The sequence below is a fragment of the Aptenodytes patagonicus genome, chromosome 17 (assembly GCF_965638725.1).
Source record: "Aptenodytes patagonicus chromosome 17, bAptPat1.pri.cur, whole genome shotgun sequence".
NCBI classification, from domain to species: domain Eukaryota; kingdom Metazoa; phylum Chordata; class Aves; order Sphenisciformes; family Spheniscidae; genus Aptenodytes; species Aptenodytes patagonicus.
Genome location: NC_134965.1, coordinates 3,847,793 through 3,868,007, shown reverse-complemented (window position 1 = coordinate 3,868,007; position 20,215 = coordinate 3,847,793). Strand labels below are relative to the sequence as shown.

Sequence of the window (20,215 nt, the reverse complement as noted above, 5' to 3'; positions counted from 1 at the left end):
GCGGCTGTTCCTAATGAAATAGATTTCTCACGTGAAAGACAAACTGTAATTGTCTCTGGCATGTTCAGAGTATCAGTTCTGCTATAAAGAACTCTTTTGTAAAACTTCTGTTATCAGTTTATGTTTAAATAGGTAAAAAACCTGCTAGAAAGCCCCTAACAAACTACTTCATAGCTAAGACCTCTGCTAGAAATGCCAGTTTCGTAGCAACTGTTTTAGCGGCCAGGAATGCACTTCACATTATACAGTGTTCCTTCTATAGAGGTCAGCCAGAAACCATACAAGCAATTCAAATCTGGGTCTCTCTCTTCTAGTCTTTGGTTCAGATTATACGTACTGATTTCAAGATAGGCTTCTGCACCTGGATTTCATGTGGGAATGGCTCCGAAAGGTGCGTGCAAGCAATGAATTTTGCCCCTCAGGTTAGAATTGGAAGAGAGAAAGTCTAAATGTATTTGCACATACGGTGGTTAACTATCCTATCAAAGCAACGTTTCCTCTGAAAGCTTGATAGCAAAGTTCCCATCCCAGGGTTGCAAAAGTTATAAACAGTTGGCTATTTTGTCATTCCTGTGGTAGAAGAGCCACCTTCTATCACAGAGAGAGGTGGATGGAGATGACTGGTTGTGGTAGCCTGAGAGCGCCCTAATTTAAATATAACAAATTTTCCCTTTACTGAATAACTTACATGGCTGTATGTAAGAGAGATATTACAGAGCCTTAGCGAGAGGCAGCATGAAACGTCGGTTTGTTTGCGGTTGTAAAGCGTGTGCCCGGCTGCCTGTTGCACTCCAGTAGCTACAACTATACAGGACTGTTAGGTGCACGTGCAGGCTTTCCTATTCCTAGAGCAGGATACACATTTCGTGTACTGTAACTGGACTCTAAGCCAGTAGATAAATTCCCCATTATTCATAAACCCTCCTTATTCTATTCAAGCACAAAAAAATTTAAGGAACTACTATTTTTTTTTTTTTTTAAGAGTACAGTGAAATTGTGTCTGACGTCTGCAAACTGCCAGTGCTGAAGCATAAGAAATAGTTTTATTCTTACAGCTCTGGACAGGAGCTCCAGGTTTGGCCGTTAGCAACGGTGACCTCGGGCTATTTGCCGCCTTTGAGACTTGATATCATCTTTTCCGTAAAAACTAAGAGAGGACTTGCTATTTGCTTTATCTGCTCTGAGTTTTTTCCAGGCAGCACCTGCCGCTTCCAGTGTGCGGTGTTAAATCCTGCAAAGGCTCTTTGCTAAAAGGAAACTTGAACTCTTTTGGGGCGCCAGCCCCATCTGAAACTCGAGGGCTGCTTGGGAAGGGACCTCGGCGGCGTGCATGATTCCTCGCCGTCCGAGCCTCTTCCTCTCCCCGCGGCAGACAAACCGAAACGCTCCGGCGAGATGCTGCCCAGGGTGAGCTTGTGCAAGCACCGCCCGCGGGTCCCTCTCGTGAGCTGGCGAGGGGCTGACCAGCCGAGCGGCGGATGTTGGGGTTAGTGATTCAGATGATGACAGGAAACCAGAAACTGGCTAACGAGCCCTGGAGGAACCGGCTCCAGTGTCGGTGGCTGCGGCCGTGAGATGCAGGAGGAGATGGGACAGATGGGGGAGAGCGGCTGAGGCTGCGGGTAAGGTGGGAGAGGGAGGGATGGGGAGGGAAAGGCGCCTGGGGGTGCGTGGGGTTCGTGTGAAGGCTTTGGGGCAGGTGGGGTGTCCCACTGATTTCGGTGAGCTCAGAGATCCTAGGCTAGATCTTGGTGACCCTTTTTAAAAAGGGTTCAAGGTCATCCCTGCAAAACCCCTCTGAAAAGCAACATGCTGGATATTACTCCTCGCTGCTGCTCAGGGCCGTCGCCTGACAAGCTCCAAGGTATGAAAATTGCCAAATATCTCTTCTCAGCAGCACTTACGCCTGCTGCACCCAAGGTGAGAGTCTGTCCCGTGCAACCCGGATTGCCTGTTTTACGATACTATTCTTTACATCTCCCCACCCCAGCTGCTGATGGCAGCGTGGATTTCTTTAATTATGTTATTTCTGTCTTCACATCTACTAAAAATTCTGGAAGGTTCAGGCTGAGCTGAGCTGCGCTCATCCCAAATCTGTTCGGTCCTGCCTATAGCTTCTGGGGTCGCTGCAGCCTACAGTGTTTCCCCCTCCAAAGCCCAATCCTACGGAAGAGCTGACTTTAACTACACTTTCTGGGTTTTACAGCTGTTTCAGGGCTGATTGGCATCATGTATATGAATGTATTTATTTTACTGCATACGAGCGCTTGAAATTGCTAATCCTAGCTAGAAAAGAGCTTTGTCTTTGCATCAGTTTTCTCTTGTGATCAATGTTTGGTGTAATACGGGCCGTGAGGTAGACGCTTTAGCAAAACGGGACAATTATGGGATAATCTTGTGTGATATCGGCTCATTTTCATTGCTCTGGACTACATAGGAGTACTTAGTTGCATACGTATGGGTTGCCTGTATCTGCAATTCCTAACGTGGAGTCCCCCTGGACTCCGCAGCAGCGGTGAAGGATGCTGCATGGCTTTGCTGCTGCCTGAAACAGGAGAAGTTAAGGACAAATACGAGATATTTCTGTGAATTACCTCCTTGCGCTGGCACGCTTGTTGTGATGAGGATTTTGCACTGTATTTTCCACCTGAGGTTTTTTAAGGCATTTTATAAAGTGATAATCTATCTTAAAGTTGATTTATCGATTCCGATTTTCCCTCTTGTCCTATGTTCTACCAAAATGCATCCACTGCTCCCCTGGCATAAAATAAAGCATGGTCTACTTGAATAGCTGTACAAAACCAGACTTTATCTATCCTGCAGCAGCTTTCCTAAGAAAATTTACACTGGCATAAAATCTGGTAGGAAATGGGATGTGCAGACCTCTGGAAAGGAGCTTTTCTGGAGGCTCAAGGCTGGTCATTGAAGTGGTTCCAACCACAGGAGCTTCCTTAGTCTGAGACTTTAAGTTCTAAATCGATGGGACTTTCTGCGGCAATCTGTGCAACGGAGACAAACAGAAAGTAACGTTTCTTTTCTTAGAAATGTTAGAGACATTGAGTCAAGCTGAATATTGCATCTGTTCAACGAGTCCGTGCGCGAAATTTCATATGGCGAGGTTTTAAATAAACTCTCCACTTTATATTTCATGCCAGTGACTCATCCAATCAGTCTGAATTAGCCTTCATTTGCCGCAAACTGGTGCAGACCACAAAACTTTCTGGAAGAGAGAGGAAGACGCTCTTATATTTGCCTTTGGGGCATTTTTTACAAATAGGTTGAACACATGACCTAACCCAGCAATTTTGGTCTTGATCTTGCAGGGTGAGCTTGGGGGGGGTGGGCTTGACGTCTGCAAAGGGCTAAAATGACTTCATCAGCGATGATCTTGCAGAAAAGCAGCCATTTTCGCCAATGCCACATCAACACATTCCTCGCTCTCCCGGATTTTTGGCAAAAAAGTTTAAGTATGTTTTAAGTACTCTTAAAGGGTTTTTGAGTGAGATTTTTGCTGCCGCTGCTGTTGGAAGGTTCTTCCAGACTTCCATCCATTAGGAATTTTATTTCTAGCCTGTGCGTATCCAGCTTGTACCTACTCATTTTATATGCCAGTGTTGTCTTATTTGAATTTAAACAGCTTTTCTCGCTTTGGTCTTTCTCTCCTGGACAGATTGACAATGCATGTCCAGGTACCCTCACTCTCCGCTTTAGTAGACCTAAAAGCGAGAGACCTTTCAGTCTTCCCCGCTAAAACAAACTCCCCTTCCCTTGGCTGTTTATAGTGAGCCCCGTTACTGGGTTTAATCCTTAATTTAGGACCAGCAGCCGGGCTGACGAGGCCTAGCATGTGCAGACTGGATGATCTTGTGCAAGTTTGTTAATTTTTTCCATTTAAAAAAAAAAAAAAAGTTTGTTTCTTTGATTGCAAAAAATATCTGAGGCCATGAAAAGAGCAGCCCCTGTTCGGGAAGGCGTGCTTCCCCCTCGCAGGAGAGGTGCTGTGCCGCAGGGATCATGACTTTATCCAGCCTCCAGCGAGTTGCTCTCCCTGGAATCACTTATTCGCAGCCACTGCTCCCGGGAGGGATTTTGCGGGGCCGTGGTGCTTGGGCCGTGCTCGCTGGCGGAGGCATGCACCGGCTTCCTTGTGCAAGGAGAAACTTCTGCCAGTGCAAAAAGGGGAAAAAAAACATATAAAAGGAGAACAGGGAAGTGTCTAAAGAGAACAAGGCATTTTGCTGCTCTCTGAATTTTACTCCTGAAGAGCTGAAACTAGATGGGAACCTGTTTTCTCCCTGTGTTTGAATTTAGCATCTTGAAAACAAGGCTGATCAGCGAGTCGTTAACTCCGTACGTCCTTCTGATATACTCGGGCCTCATCACAGCCCTCAGTGGCTCGAGCCTTTTTATTCTCCTCTCTCGTCTTCCCAAGGCGGAGAGCAGGGAAAGCACGTTCAGCCTTCCAAATATTTTATTTATATCCCGCCAGCCGTGAGTAAGTGCCTCCAGCCTTCTGCTTGTCATAAATCTGTTCATCGCCTTCCTCCATCAGCTCCTTACAAGAGGAGGTTTTGTACCAAAAGAAAGGATTTCCATGGACTTGGAAATTTGTGTTTGGCGAACACAAATAACAGCCTCCGGGCTGGTGTTGTGCTTGTGGCTCGGTGCCCGTGGGAGCTTTCACTGGGAGACGCCGTGATGGGGATGGGACGCGCGGTGCCCTGTTCAGCCCCTGCAGATAATCACCTTTCGTGTTCCTGTTGAGCGAGGGGTGCGGGAGCAGCCTGGGTTTGCTGCGTTACTGCCCCGCTGCAGAAATTAAACTGGTTCTAGAAGGGAGATGGCGGCCTGTCCTACAAAGGTACAAACTGGGTCAGTGTTGTCACGCGCCTTCAGCTCTGCCTTGCCTTTAAAAAAAAAAAGGGGGGGGGGGGGAGAGAAAAAAAGAGGGGGAAAACCAAAAAACAATAACAAAAAAACCACCCACCCACAAACCAGCAGTGTTACAACCCTTTGTATAATGAATTTCGGTCACCAGCATTGGGCCAACTTCCCTTAGCTGCTTCTTGCAGATGCTTTAGAGGTGATCCCCAGCTCGTGATTTCCATGGGGGATGTTGAGCAAGGGAAAAATGATGTGAGAAACCACATGGTTTTGACCAGGCTCCGTCCCCGATGCCCTGGCTGCAGCTGAGGGTGCTGGTCCTGCACCTCCAGGGTGGGTGCTGGGCACATCATTAACTTATAAACAGCTCATCCCAGCTTCTTCAGAGAGCTCTGCAGGGAAGGGCCCCTGGCTGGGGGGGGTGTCTGTAAAGAGCAAAGCCACGGTGGAGTGAGTGTCGGGAGCTGCCGTGTCCTCGTGAGCCCAGGCAACCTCGAAGGGAGTAGAAATAAACCCAGTTTGCTCACAAGCGGAGAGGATGGTCGCAAAGCCAAGCCGTCATCCTGCTGGCTGTAGGGTCGCTTTTGGGCAGCCAGACCGTGTTCAGGCAATGCCGGGGGGATGCTGACGCCAAACCCCGGGCAGCCCGTCCCGTCCTTCAGCGACTGCTCCCTCCTGGCAGGGGCAGAGCAATGCTGTGCTCGAGGGGCTGTCTGGAGCCGAAATGGGGGACCGTGTCTTTCCTCTCCTTCCCCTGCCCCATGCTGATTTACACCGCAGTCATTTACACCGTGCCCTAGCAATTGGGACGCTGGTGGAGGACCGGGACTCCCGTGCCAAACCGGATCGCAAACCTCCCGCCGGCATCCTCGGCTGCAGCGCCGAGCGACTGGCACAGGCAGGAGGATGCTCGCTCAGCACCGGGAGGCTCGGCTGCTGCGAGGAGACCTTTGGGGTTTCTCCCGTGCGAACGGGGTGTCGGCGTGGCTTGCAGTTTGGCCAGGGAAATATTATTTATTCCACTTGACACAAGTGGAGGCAGAAGGTGCTGAACGGGGCGGAATCAAGCTGCTGTTTTCTGTCATCTGTTATTGATATTTGTTTAATTATTTTTAATTATTTATTATTTTTTTAATATGTATAATCCCCGGCCCATCCACAGTGGATATATCAATACAATACAGGCTTGAATTGTAATAAGGGAGGTTCGGGTTAGGTGGTAGGAAAGCTTCCTGCCAGGCAGAGCAATGACGTACTGGCCTTTGGCACGTTGAAGCGTCTCCATCCCTAGGGGCCAAAGAAGAATTTTCTTAAAAACAAAAATAAATTAAAATAATCTGTAAGTAAAGAAAATCTGGCCCTGGGGAATAGGAATGGGCCAAATGGTCTGTCCCAGACCCGGCAGGCTGTTTTCTGTGATATTTATAGGATGTTTTGTATTTTAAAGGAAGAAATTGAAGCCAAATCATGCTGATTGTTACAAAATGTTAGCTGCTGTTTGTGGAAGAGCCTGTCATGGAAAGGAGGGGAAGAGCCAGTGTCTGAGCCAGCTCAACGCAGGAAAAATTGTGGGGAATTTAACATTTAAAGTAATTCTGTGCTGCAGGGAAATAACCGGAGCGCCTTGTGCAAAGGTCTTGGCAGCTTTGAATATTTCAGAGCGCCTCCTTTTTTGTCCTCCCTTCTGAATATTAAAAAATAGTATCTGCTGATAATATTTGATAGCAACGTGGGTTATGGGATTGGGACTGAGTAAATCCAAGTGGGTTTTCCCTCTTTGCGCTGATGTCCTGCGGGAAACCACGTGAGCCTCTTCTCCTTCCCTGCGGCGGAATGGGGGTTCGGCTCTGGGGTGGGCGCTGGGGTGTGCTCGGGTCTTCCTGGAGCTGAAAGTGCGCGTGCAGCCCCTCGGACCAAAGCAGCTCGGAGAAGGGGCATCGCCTCCGCCGCCCCATGGTAATATAACCCTAAAGTATCTTCTGCGTCCTCAGCAAATGCCCGGCTCTTTGGGGGTGCAGAGGCAGAGAGCACGTGGCTCTTTAGGGGGTAAAAGCTTTTCGAGCAGCGGCCGTGCAGCTCCACACGCCCCAGATGCTCACGGGGTTCCCCTCGCCGCTGTGTTTCAGGCTGGATGCGGCCGGGCCATGGCGCAGCTGGAGCTGCTGTGGGCGGCCGCCGCGCTGATGCTGCTCGGGGCCACCGTCAGCCTTTGCATCAAGTGCCAGCTCTCCGGTAAGGCGCTGCCCGCGTGCTTCGGGGTCCCGCCCGCGGCCCCGGGCTGAGCTGGGGGGGGGTCACGCTGGGCAGACCCTTTCTTTTTGGGGTGTCCCCTCCGGGTGGGTTTGGTCCTGCTCAGCCACGTGCTGGCTCAGGGAGCTTTGCCCTCGTGGGGATGCTCCCAGCGGCTTGAGCTGGGAAGGGTCTCTGCTGGCCCCCCCAGCAGCTAGGGGGGGAAAGGACCCCCAACCCTGTAGCACCCCTTCCCTGGGGTGGGTGCAACACCGTGGGCTGCAGACCCTTCTCCGTGGGCACCGTGGCGGGTGGCTTTGGGACACCCCACACAGGAGGACCATATCCAGATGCACGAATCCTGCGGGGGCTCTGGGGCAGACAGGCAGGAGGAGGGCAGGCGCGAAAGGACAGGCTGGGGGATGTATTTATAAACACATGAAATACAAAGAGAGCGGGGCGAGCACCCGCCCTGGCAGGGGGGTCGAGCCCACCTCTCAGTGCTGGGTGGGTTTTACTGGGAGAGGCTGCAGGGTGGGGTTTTGGGGGCAGGAGTGGCTGGCTTGCTTGCTTTGCGGTGTCTGAGACCAATACTACACTTTAGACATGGCTTAAAAAAAATAAATCAAAACCCTATCGCAACTGCTGCTCGCTGCCCCCACTGTCCTCTCGTGCTCCCGGTTGAAGAAGTTTTGTGAATGTGTTTTATTGGTCTTTCTGATCTTTAACTCCCAAATCATCCTTTTCTATGAGCTTTTTTTTTTTTCCTTGTCTTCCAGCTACCAAGCGAGAGAAGCAGTCGAGTGAGCGGAGGAGCCAGTAAGTCGCCTTTCACAATCGCACTTCTCCCCCAAACAGCTCACCCGGGGTGAGACCCTGGCCAAAGCCAGACCCGCTCCGTGCCTCACAGCTGAAATCCAGATCTATATAAAATAATCCCAGAATGGGGCGTGCAGGGCGGTGTGCCCCAGCCCAGGGTGCTGTGAAGGGGTAATGCCTTTACAAAGAATAATCCAAAATGAAACTGAAGCTCTGACCGTGATGCCTTTGAGTCATTAACTAGTTGGAAAAAGGTCTGAGAGAATTGGAAGGGCAAGTCTTTATCCTGTGCCGTCGTGCCCCAAGATGAGGTAGAGAGGTCAGTAACTTCATAAACAAGACCCTGCCCTTGGCTGGTGCTGGTGGGACCCTGTGCCAGAGCAACCACCGACCTGCAGCATAAGCAACGAAGGAAATGCATTGTACACACATGCACCCCCTCTTATTTCCTTCAGCAACAGACAAACCACAGCTAAATGATATAAAGAAAGAAAAAAAAAAAAAAAAAAAAGCTGGCTCGTAACCTTTTGATACAGGAGCAAACGTGGTGCAAAGGGGCTCTGCGAAGGCCTCCGCGGGGTTGGGGTGTTTGCTTCTGCCCTGCTTGCCCGGGACTGGGGGAAAGGCTTTGGCGTGGTCCATCCGAGACCAATGGAAAAGCCAGCGCATGCTCCGTCCCCCGTGGGCTCGTACTGAATCGTCCTGACTTCTTGAAATTTATACCTGGATTAGGTGGTTTGACTTCAGGCTCATGGTGCTCTTTTTCTAGATCTGTTTTGGGTTAGTTTGGGCTTTTTGTGAGCAAAGTGGTTTAACTCTCTGCATTTGCAGACTTTGCAATGAGGTCCTTTGCCTGACACCTCGTCTCCTCGCCAGCCCTGTGGCGTGAATACTGGCTTGGGGTGGGGGGTGACCTGAAAGAAAGGGGGAGGGGGGAGAAAGGGATACTTTCAGGGTCCCAAAATCAGAGTCAGTAAGTGCCTGTATGCACCTGCAGTAGAAGAGCTGTTGAATCCTGTCGTGCTCTGAAGAGCAGCTCTCCTGTTAACTAAAAAGTAAAGAGGTTATTGGGCATGTGTGTTATTTTTATTGTTGATCACATATGTTATTTTTTTCAGGTTGATGTTGAGGGATCTTGGGAGGGGCAGGGACAGCAGCGGAGGTGAAGCAGTGGGGTCTGAAGCCATTTCGTGGGTGAACACCCAGTTTTTTGTGGGTGAAAATGCTCTTCTGGCCTTAACTGGTGCATAAAGTGTCGGAGTAGGAATTACTTGATTAATAGTAGGATTACACATCTTGACTTTAAAGGGTCAAAGGGGAAGTCCAAAGGGAGACTTAGAAGGACACCTCGGGCAATGTAGCAAGGGGAACGGCCAAAAAGCTGCTCCCAGCTCATACGGGTCCTGCGTGACACACCGAGTGATGCACCTCGGCCTTTCACCACTCCCAGCGTGGAGGCTGTGCTCTTTTCCCTCCGCTCACCAAACAGGGAGGGATCTATTGCATCTATTTTCCTTGTCATAGACCCTACAATTCAGCTGAGGTTGTACCTCTATTTTTTCCAGGCTCGAAAGCCAGCAGAGTTTTGAGGTGATTCGATCCCACTCCAGTGAGTATGAACGTTGCACGGGGCTCCTGTGTTGCGGGGTGGGGGTCCTGCATGCACAGAATGGGGGGGAAGTAAAAATAAAAGGGTCACCTTGAAGCCAGGCGGTGAAATGATACGAGACGGGGATTGTCAAAGCCACCTTAGATGCTTCTAGGGATGCGAATTCTGAGCTCTAGGAAAAAAAATCTCCCTTCGAATTGAAAATAAAACACTAAAGCAATGTCATTGAAATGCAACACACCTTATTAACTCGGGCTCTTCAAACTTGGGCTCTTCAAACCGCTCTGTTCACCCTGTGAAAACGACGGTGTGGGTGAACCTGAATTGATAGGAGTGACTCATTTGTCATCACCCCCTTACTGCTTCCTGCGCAAGCTGGGTTAGGCGCTGACCTTTTGATTTTTATCCTGAAACGAGCTGCTGACGGGGTCTGTATTAAATGTCACCGTCTGCAGACGGGCTCTGCGGGGCAGCTCCTTTCCCTGGGACCTATCTTGGCCCGAGCCCCACAAACCCCCCTCCGAGTCTTTGCTTCAGCCCAGCCCGACCAAAGCTCACGACCTACCAGCGCATCCCGCAGTGTGAAGGGAGGGGTGCTGAGCGTGGGAAAGGCTCCCGAATCAAGCAGGTTTGGCGGGGAATAGGAAATAAAGCAGCGGTTGGGATTGTAGCTTCCTCCGCAGGGCTAGCAAACACACACCGGTCTGCACAGACACCAGCTTTTCCTCTATTTGTTTCCCATTTTGGCCATCTATGTACTTTTGAGGAATGCTTTGGAAGCTGTTTTGGGATGCATTAGAAAAATGCTTGCCAGTACCGGGGAATCCTCTCTGGTGGATGCTCTGTGCTCATTGAAATTGCTGCTGCTGCAGTCGTTAACGTCTCGTTTTGTTCTTGGTGCTAGCTACAACCCGAAGGCTGGAACAAATTAAGGAACCTGAAAACTTATCAATAGCAAGGTAGGTAAAAAACCAAACCAAAACCCTAGCTATAGAGCCAAGGTTGGATGAACTTCACCCAACATACGTGAACGTTCAGGATTTGGGATTGGGTTCTGGACCCTATAGATGGGGCTTGGGCTATACTTACTTCACTGATGGTCAATATGGGTTTAGGCTTTTTCTGGATTTCCTTCAGTCTGACTGTGTTCTACTGGCAACCATTTAAATCGAGCCCAAGGAAACGAGCTGTGGCTGTCCATAATAGGTACATCACGAAAAAGAAATGGCCATTCTTTGCTTACAAGCAGTTTGACACGAGAAATTCCCTTCTCCCCATCACCAAAGCCCCCAAGAGCTACACGGCCGCAATAACTCTGCTGCAGTATTCAGGCATAGCTATTCCCACCTTGGGATTTGACCTCAAACTCTTCATTTCCCATTGCTTGTTATGTTTCCTGTATAAACTCACAGGGAGGTTTCACGGATGTTCCTTCTGGCTTAGTCATTGCTGTGGTTTGTAACCCCTGGTACGGTTTGTTCGGACCTGGGATTTTAGCTCCCTTTTCTCTCTTTCAGGAAAACCACCAAGGAGCTCGGTGCCTCCTGCCGTGCTGGATACGGTGAGCATCTCCCCCGGGATGGGCACTGGTTCAATGCTCTCCCCATCCACTCGGCCACGGGGGAAGCACCTACCACAAAATTCATAAATGGGGATGTTGCAAATCTTGGCTTGTTTGTGTAGGTGCTGGCTGGGAGCTCCCACCGGTTTTGGGAAGACGGAGCCTCCGAGAGGCTGGTTACTTGGTGCCGGGACCCCGAGCAGGGCACGGGGGGGGCGTAATCCTGGAAACAAGCTGGGTGATGATAAAATTAACTGCTGTTATTAGTACCTACCCACGATGCTTGTGACTGGTCTGCACAGCGACACTTAATAAGAACTAGCCTGGGTCTGAGTTTAAAATCCAGTGCTCATCCTGCTGCGGCTGACCAGTCCTGGTTAGAGCTGCGGGGCCAGATTATTTAAAATATCACCCCTGGATGTCCCAACACCTCTGCCCTGGGGCGTCCAACCTTGCAGCTGTGTCCCCCAGCCCCGAGCAAGGAGCTGAGCGGGGGCAGAGCTGCTGATGCCGCAATGCTCGGTGGCTCCATCATCAAACAGCTCCCATCGATCAGCCCGAGCCTGAGCGTAACGTGCCCCTCTGCTTTTCCCCAGGGTGCAGGACCGAGTTCAGGTATCAGAATTTCCTGACAGGTAAATGCTGCAGCCGCACGTCTGGTGGTGTGGGGAGGGAAGGCTGCCGAGGCGATAAGAGGTTACCAGGGATGAGAGCTGGCGGGGAGCATGCAGGCAGCCGACACTGCAGCTGGCGGAGCCCCAGCTTGGTTAATTTAGCGATTGCTTTATAAGACACGTGCTGATCAGATTAACGATCAGAGCGGAGGGGGACGGGATGCTCGCGAGCCCCCCAACTCCCTCCCAGGGCAGCTGGTGCTTGCCCTAAGTGGATTATTGGCGTGTGGGGCTGTGCTCTCCTTTCCCAAACATGGGAGGATATTCCCCGTCTCCCTGCCAGCTGGCAGGACCTGTCCATGAGAAGTGGTGAGCCCTGGTTTTCTCAGGGCCTGGGGTGGATTGGGGCTGCCTTCCCCCTGCTCCAGCCTCCCTGCTCTGCTTGTGGACGGGCTTCGGGGCTGTGCCGGGGCTTTCTGGCTGCTGGGGACATCTGCTATAGCCGTGCTCGGGGAATTTGTCCAGCTGTGCTTTGGGATGGCGGTTTGAGTTTATGCAATGGTACGGTGTGCTGATGGCAAACCCTTTGTGCTTGCAGAGGACTGCCTGCGAGGGGACATTGCTTACGTGTAAGTAGCTGGTCGCTGCCCGCCGACGCGATCGAGCAGAGCCATACTGGTCCCAGTGCGGTCGCGCGCTCCTGGCTCTCTTGGAGCTCAGGCTGGGAAGCCCGTGGGCTGCCCCGGGCAGGAGGAGCTAACGGCGGCTCTTCTTGCAGGGAGCCCATATCTCTGGATTACTACAACTGTGCCCAGTTCTTCACACCACCCAACGGTAAGGTCCCCATGCGAGCGAGATGGGTTTCTTCTCCAGCTGCCAGCCCCGCTGTCCCGTGGCTCCAGGGAGCCCGTGAGACTTTTCTCGCCTAGGTCTGTGTGTTGTTGCCGTACGGCCTGAAGCAAGCGTGGGTCCGGGAGACACTTTCGTTAAGGCGTGTAGCAGAGTCGTGGGGCATGAGGGATGCCCGAGCCCCGATCGGTCCATCCGTTGGTTATAAACAGGACAGCCCAAACACATCCATGGCTCCCATCGCACAAAGCACTCTGTTCTCACCCTGTTTTGTCTCTGAGCAGCAGCAAATTATCCATTGCTGCAGGAGCGTTTGGGGTAACAAGGCCATTTTCCTGTTGGTAGCGCCGTCTGGTGTGGGTGAGGGGAGGTTGTAGCCCCTCAGGGTCCTGCCCAGACAGGCGGGAAAGGGCATGTCCTCGTCCAGGAGCTTTTCGTCAAAGGGAAGCTATCAAATATTTTGTATGCTTGGTTTATGAGGCTATCGAATGAAGGTGGGATGAAACGCACTGCTCCATTCAAATGCGTCTTTTCAAGGCAAATATTGCATCTATGAAACATTTTCACCTCCTCGGGTACTCAGCATTTTTCTTCGCTGACTCAGACATCAATCTATTTTTATCTAAAATGAATTTCAAAACATGAATCCTATTTTTTTATTTAAAGACACCAGAGGGAGGAAAAAAAAAATTATTTTTTTTATCTCTCTTGTTTACCAAAAAAATTTAACTTATTTAAAAAAAGGGGGGGGGGGAAGGGAGAAAGAGAAATGTGAATGTATTACTATGAATGTTCTTGTATCCCTTATTAGTTCTAATACTTTTTCAGCGGCTGAGGACTACCTAGAGGTAGTGTCAGTGTGTAGCTGTTGCGGAGCTGCTCTCAGTGGCTCCCTTGGCTAATGCCTTCCCCTCCTGCCTGGCGTGGCTTTGGGCAGCGGAGCCCTCACCGGTGCAGGGACTGCCTGTCCTGGTTGAGATCAGGCGACCCGCTGAGCTCCGTGCTTCTCCCCTTCAGCTTTGGAGAAGCGCGGAGGGTCGTGGGGTGGGCAGCAGCAGTGCTCACGCTGTCTGCAAACTTTTCCAGCTTAGGTGCCGTGACCACACTAACTGTTGAGTGTCAGTGGTGTTTTCAGCATCGGTGGATGCAGGTTTTGAGGTTAGCAATATAGGGACTCACATGGTTCAGCTGCTCACAGGCCCATCCAGAGAGCTAAAATAATCAGCAACGGAACAAAGAACTTGAGGGTGGGTTTTTTTTTTTTTAATTCTTTTAAGCAGATTTTGGTTCTAGATGTTAATAGATTTACATATTGGGCTCGGACAGATGTTGTGCTTGGAATGGGGCTCAGTTCCTTCCCAGAAACTGAGAATAAGCCCAAGAAGACACCGCAGTAACAAGCATAACGCTCACTGGGAAGGAATACCCCCTCCCAACTGCTACACTGGGCTGGGTGCCTGGGGATTCACCCCTTGCTGGAGCCAGCCCTCTCCCTGTTCGCCTTAGGGGCTCCTGTAGGGCTAGTAATTATGCTTATTGGTTTTTATTCCTATCAGTAAGAAAAGTCACGGTGCCTCGGATTTGGCTGCTCGCCCTCGGGTGGCTCGGAAGTGATGCCGTGGCCGGAGAGGCTCAGTCGGTGCTCGACGGCATCGGTGGTGATGGTGCTCCTATGGGGCAGCGATCGCCCGGTGCAACTGCGCTGGGGATGCCCCAGCCCCGGGTCAGTGCAGGCTGTCATGAAGACTAATGATCTTTTAGCTAATGTGCGTTTCGTTGTGAGAAACAGCCTGCTCCTGTAGGTGCTGGGGGATCTTCCCAGGTCACCTACGCTTCCTTAAGTCCTTTGTCCCCCTCTTTCTTTCTGCCAGAGAAAGAGGAGGATTCCCATTCCTATCAAAACATCATCACTGGAGTGTCTCACGGCTCCGATCCGGGTAGGTGTGTTGCTGTCGTGGTTTGTGTGTGTCGTACAAAGGTATCTGGAAGTACAGAGAGGGACGGTGACCTGCTCAGCTGAGGGAAAACCCCCTCGTTCACAGGCTCAGCTCTTCCTATCAGCTCTGTGCCGGTGGAGCCGGGGTGCAGGGGCTGCCACAGGCACAGAGCAGACCTGGAACACTTCCCCTTTCTGCAGGAAAATGCACGTGGTGGTACCTTACTGGCTGAGAGCTCACCTCCGGGCTGATCCCTTTGACTTGGAGGTCTCTGAAGTAATTCAGGAGCTTTGGGGTCTGCATTGCTTCTCTAGGTCTTTCAGTGTTGTTACAGCTGAGACTGAGTGTGGTTATAGCCCCCAGCTCAGGTTTCTCACCACGTCCAGCCCAAGAAGGCTGCAGGCAGTGAGCCGCTGGAGGATGGCGTTGGACCACAGTGTCTGCTTAAGGGATGTCTGTTTCTGTCCTGGGATGTTGCAATCAAAATAGGAAGTCAAGCTGGTTTCCTTCAGAAAATTAACACAACACTTTCTGCAGCGCTAGAGCCTGCCCTGCTCCTGCCTGGCTTTGTACGGAGCAATCAGAGGAGGCAGGAGCAGCGGGGCCCTGCTGCTGATAGCCAGGCGCGTGATCAGGGCTGGAAAAACGATGAGGCAGCGTCAGCAGACCTGCGGCAGGATGGCAGCCGCCCGGCTGGAAACCCAGCCGCGTGCACGGGGCAGTTGGGGTGCGGTGGTAGGAGGGGGGTTTCACAAAGGTCCATTTTTAGTCTGCTTGCTGTTCAGCATCATCCTCTCCAAACTCTTCTTAGACACAGATGATGCTGCAGACTATGAGAACAGCGTGGCGATACACATATGGAAACTCCAGCAAGCAGAAGGTATGTTCTCAGCAATCGTTTACTATTTAGGGATGGGGCTCATGGGCAGGGTGCCTGTCGCGCTAGACTGGTACAGACCACGCTCAGGGCAATGCAGCCATTGAGTTATTTTTCTCCCTAATCATCCATGATAAACATCTAAGGCAATGTCCAAATTGCTACACACACTTGTAATTGAATGTTGCTGCGATGGGACGTGGTGTTTCCAGTGCTCAAAAGGCCACCACGCGGGTGGCTGTCCCTAAACCCTGACCACAGGATGCTACAGAAGAATGTCACTCTTCATGTCTTACATCTTCTTTATGTAATTTTGCCCCGGTGCAAGCTCAGCCTTTGTGATCCCCTCCAACAAAGAAATGTGCAGCACGCACATCCAGTGGGTCAGCCTGCGACTCCCCTGCGGTAATTGGGGGTGCAAATTTCTTAAGCTAACCTTTAAACAGCAGTTTAATCTAACGCGTGGCTTCCTGTGCAGCGCAGGGGGTAGTCCGGCCTCGGACATAGTGGTGAATGTATACATATATTTAAGATCCTTCTGTGTCTGGTGTGGAAGCTGCCTAAGCAAACTGATTCTTGTTATCCTGTTTGCATACCCTCTAGATTAAATCTAAGTCTGTCTCTTCTGGCTCTGAAAAGTTGTCCATGCTCGCCGCTCGCAGAGCGCTTGCGAATTTGCTGTGACCATTTTGAAGCCCCTTCAAGGAGACTTTGACACTGATCTGAGGTTTCTTAGCCCAGGCACAAAAATATGTTGGCACTGAAGGCTAAATATTGGGAGGACGCAGGGCGTGTCTATGGTGTGTATGTGGTTTTTTTTCGATCAACCTGCTTACTGATCAGTGCTTCCCCTCCTCACTCGCAGCTCTGCAGACAGAAAGCCTGGATGATGAGCCAGACTACATCAACACAGACCCCGCGTCAGGCCCTGCCCCTCTGTCAAAGCAAAAGTAAAAAGAGAACACGTGGCTGGTGGATTTATTTAGGGGTGGGAGGACTGTGTTTGTGCCAAAGAGAGCTCAGGTGGAGCTTTGCACCTAGCCGGTGCGGCCAGCCGGTGCCCAGCAGCCCACATAAGCTGTGCAGGGAGCAGGGGCAGCCATGGCATGTTTCTGGCTGATGCCAAGCTGACTAACGCCGGCCGTGGAGACAAATTTGTCAAAGTCTGTGTCCCAGCGCCGCCCTCCTCCAACAGGAACTCAAAACCACTTCAGAGCAGCTTCGGGAGGCGCTGCTATGTGCTGCAGACAGGAACCCCCAAAACCCCTCTGGTCTGTGCAGCTCGGAGGCTGAGCAGCGTAAGGGATTCCCTGGGCGCAGCTGAGCCCTGCCTGCTCTGCTACGACCGCATATCCTGCCCTGTTATCGGTAGCAACCTGATGCTAATGATAAAGAATTATTCAAGGCAGTTAATGTAAAAACCATCTGCGGAGAGCTGCAGAAAGATTGCATGACACGGAATGAGTGGGTGATATAACACAGTGTCAGTAAATTCATGGTAACGTATGGAAGAAAAGCAGCCCCAGATATACCAAACGCAGGGACAGGTTCTGCATTAGGTGTTGCAGCTCAAAACAGGCTCTCGGAGGCTTTGCGGTGAGCTCGCAGCAAGTGCTGGCTGAGTTCTCGTCAGGTGAGCGTATGTGGATTGCTGAGAAGGGGAAAGAGGAAAATAAACCACCGCTGTGCTAATGTATAGATCTGTGGTGTCTTTACATGCTGGTTAGAGCATGTAGTGCTGGTCACCCTGCTCCAGACTGGACTAGGACTCCAGCTGGGAGAGGGACTGGGACCAGTCTCGCTCTCCTTGTTGGGTTTTTACTCTCTGAGCACCTGCAGAGACCCAGCGGGATCATCCTTATGCCACGTGCTCCAGTTACAGGGTTTTACAATCCCCAAACTGTGGGCACCAGCGGTGGGCAGACCCCTCAAATTGGATCTTTCTGAAGCCGTGCAAAGCATTTAAGACTTGTCCCCGCCATAAAAGGCACAGTCACCTCATTCTTCACATTGCAACGTTTGCTTTGAACTTCAGCAGCCCGTCCCGGCAGCGTTAGCTTTGACACAGACTGTGCTGGAGGGGAAGCTGCACCAAGGGCAGGTTGTGCATTTTGGTCAAGGATTCAGCGTGTGTCACTCGTGGCACGCAAGTTGCTTCTCAACAGCACACGCACGTGGTCTGGCCGGCAGCAAATACAGCTCAGCCTGGTGAATGCCTCTTCCCCTGCCCACGGAGAGCCACTGCTCCCCCCAGTCCAACACCAGCCTCTGCCGGGATGCGGCTGAACGCGGGAGCTCCGGCCCGAGAAACCTGCCGCAGCGGTACCTCGCTGCCAGGCATCTCTCTTTGCTTGAGCTGGAGCAAACCAAGAGAATATCATAAAAATGGACTGTTTCAGATGGGGTTGCAGAGAAACTTCTTTTTGGAAGGTGTTTATGGAATAGCCAGGTGTTGCGTTGGCTAAGCATCTGGAGAAAGGAAGCCAGATTATCCATGAAAAAAATGAGAAGTGCTATAATGGTAACTCTTATAAGCAATTCTGCATTTATTCTTCTTCCACAGAGAAATTTCGAGGCGGAGGGGATTACATTTCTGCGTTAGTCAGCGTGGCCCTGCTTTTCGCTCTGATAGTGGCTCCGTGGCACTGGGCACACCAGCCTGCTCTGTTTGCCGTTCGTAACGGGGAGGGTGCCCACAGCCTTCAGAGCTGAGAGAGGAACAATCAGGGCCGATAGATGCCCAAAACGTTTAGCAAAGCTGCGGTAATGACTGCACCTGACTTGGTGGAGAGCAATGATCAAAGCAGCACAGGGGCTACCATAAATCCACCCCCCGCAAAGTGATAAATGATGGTGGGAAGGTAGGAGAGGGAGGAATAGCTGTCCTGCTAAGCGCTGGTGATACAGATTTTCTGGGAAAACCTCCAGTCCTAAGCCCTAGCAAAATGCTATCGTGGCTGTATGTGTCAATAGCTTCTGGTAGCTCTGTAAGTAAACTAAAGTTGCCAACGCACTTTTTGCCATTATAATGATGCCTCTGTTATAGCCTTTGCTAGCAGAGTAACGCTATAAAATCCTCACGTCCAACCAACAAATGTCAGCACAAGTTCTCCACTAAGGGAGGGTGAATTTGGGCTCCTGCCACCTCTGTGCCCTCTGCTCTGCTCAGGGATCGTCATCCGGGAGCACGGCTGGGTCTTCTGCTTAGATGTAGTGTACCTCGCTACTTGTCCCTGGAAAGAAAATGTAACAGGCAGCAGAGTTAAGAAGTTGAAAGCAGGTATTAAAAGTCAGTGGACTTACTATTTTTTCCCCCTCCTATTTCAAGTATTCTGCGTAAAGTCTGAAGAAGTCCTTTGCTGAGCTGTAAGAGCACACCCAGCAAGCATGCGCACAGGGAGATTTCGATCCCTCAGTGAGATCTCTTCTCCAAATTGTGCCCAAGATCACATAGAAGGGGTGCCGCTGAAAGGAAGAAATGCTCTGCTTGAAGTCCCACAGAAGTCCAACTGCAAACCTGCAACTGGAGAAAGCACTCTGCCCAGCAGTGACCACGGGCAAGCCAAGAGCTCGTTATCCCATCTCATTTCCCTGCACATCTACTCAAGGGAGGATGGCCAGTCCGTGCAATGTTTTCTCCTGTCAAGCATGAAATGAGTCTTTAAATTGCTGAGCAGTAATGCAGCCAGCTACTTAATTTGTCAGGGTGACTCATGCACGATGGTATTAAGACATAGGGATTACATTCTGACTTAGTTCCTGTGCTCTCCTACAGGAGCGGTTCCCCACAAGAGAGGAACTGGCAAGGCAGAGGTTGCTTTTACAACAGCAGTGGTTCTCTGGAACTAAATGAGATACCAACCTGTTCACAAAAGCTAAAGACGAAAGAGGACTAAATCCCTGCCTTATCCACAGCTTGTAATTCACAGTATCTGTCTGCAGCAGTTTTCCTTGGGTTTCGGTATCCATTTTATAATGACACAAAGACCCTGCAACAACCGAGAAGGTCCGAGCCGCAGCTGCCAGCCTCGGAAACTGCACCAGTCTTTCAGTATTGCCGTAGGGAACATCAGCCCTGAAATGTAACCCTCGTCTCTTGAGCCCCGATGCACGGATTTGGCAGTATCGTACCACTTATTTATTAAAATTGAAAAGCCTCCAAAGACAATCCGGTGTTTTATTACGGTTTGCTATGATGCAGACGTTGTCTGCATCGTTGGGTGAGGCAGACTGAGATGGGAGCATGTGAGATGACATGGAATAGTGTGCGGGATCTGATGGGGAGAAAATGTAGCTCCTTAAAGCCTTCCTCCTCAAAATGGGTTCAGAAAACTGCTTCAAGAATGGACGCAGCCCATACTCACGTCTCCAGGACCGGTAAGAGTGAGCAGAGAAGTGGAGCTAAGGGCGAGCGAGCCCTGGAGCGGGAGAAGGGGATGTCAGGTGCTTCCTCCTGCAAGTGACTTGGCTGTATTTTTAGCAGAATCACTGAGACCTTGAGTGGCCATCGTTCGTGTAGCTGAAATGGTGTGTGGTTTGGAGTGTGGTTTAGGAGACGATTTACTTGTAGCTCCTGCAAATGCATTTGTTCCTGCTTCCACGGGACTTTTACAACAGAGAAAATCTAGTGCACTTCAGGGATGTACACACACGCGGTCAGCTACAGCCTGGTTTTCTGCTTACCCCAGCCCAGCTTCTACTCACACCCTCTGGTTCCCTGATGTTTAAATGCTCTGCAAAAAGTTTGCACAGGTGGGGGACACCAGTGTCCCAGTGAGCCTGGAGCAGACACGGTGACAGCCACGGCCTGTGCTGGCTCTGCACAGGCTCACAGAC

At 50.9% G+C, this 20,215-nt stretch overlaps 1 protein-coding gene across 1 annotated transcript; it reads left to right on the top strand.

Annotated features, from left to right (window-relative positions):
• Positions 1-1,586: 1,586 nt before the first annotated feature.
• LAT2 (linker for activation of T cells family member 2) lies at positions 1,587-19,533 on the top strand. The gene is made up of 13 exons (XM_076354518.1): positions 1,587-1,622; positions 7,011-7,116; positions 7,893-7,932; positions 9,498-9,541; positions 10,446-10,500; positions 11,059-11,102; positions 11,699-11,737; positions 12,315-12,345; positions 12,495-12,550; positions 14,437-14,502; positions 15,314-15,382; positions 16,245-16,329; positions 18,708-19,533. Exons 2-13 carry the CDS (start codon positions 7,029-7,031, stop codon positions 18,724-18,726), a joined length of 636 nt encoding a protein of 211 aa, XP_076210633.1. The 5' UTR covers positions 1,587-1,622; positions 7,011-7,028; the 3' UTR covers positions 18,727-19,533.
• Positions 19,534-20,215: the final 682 nt, after the last annotated feature.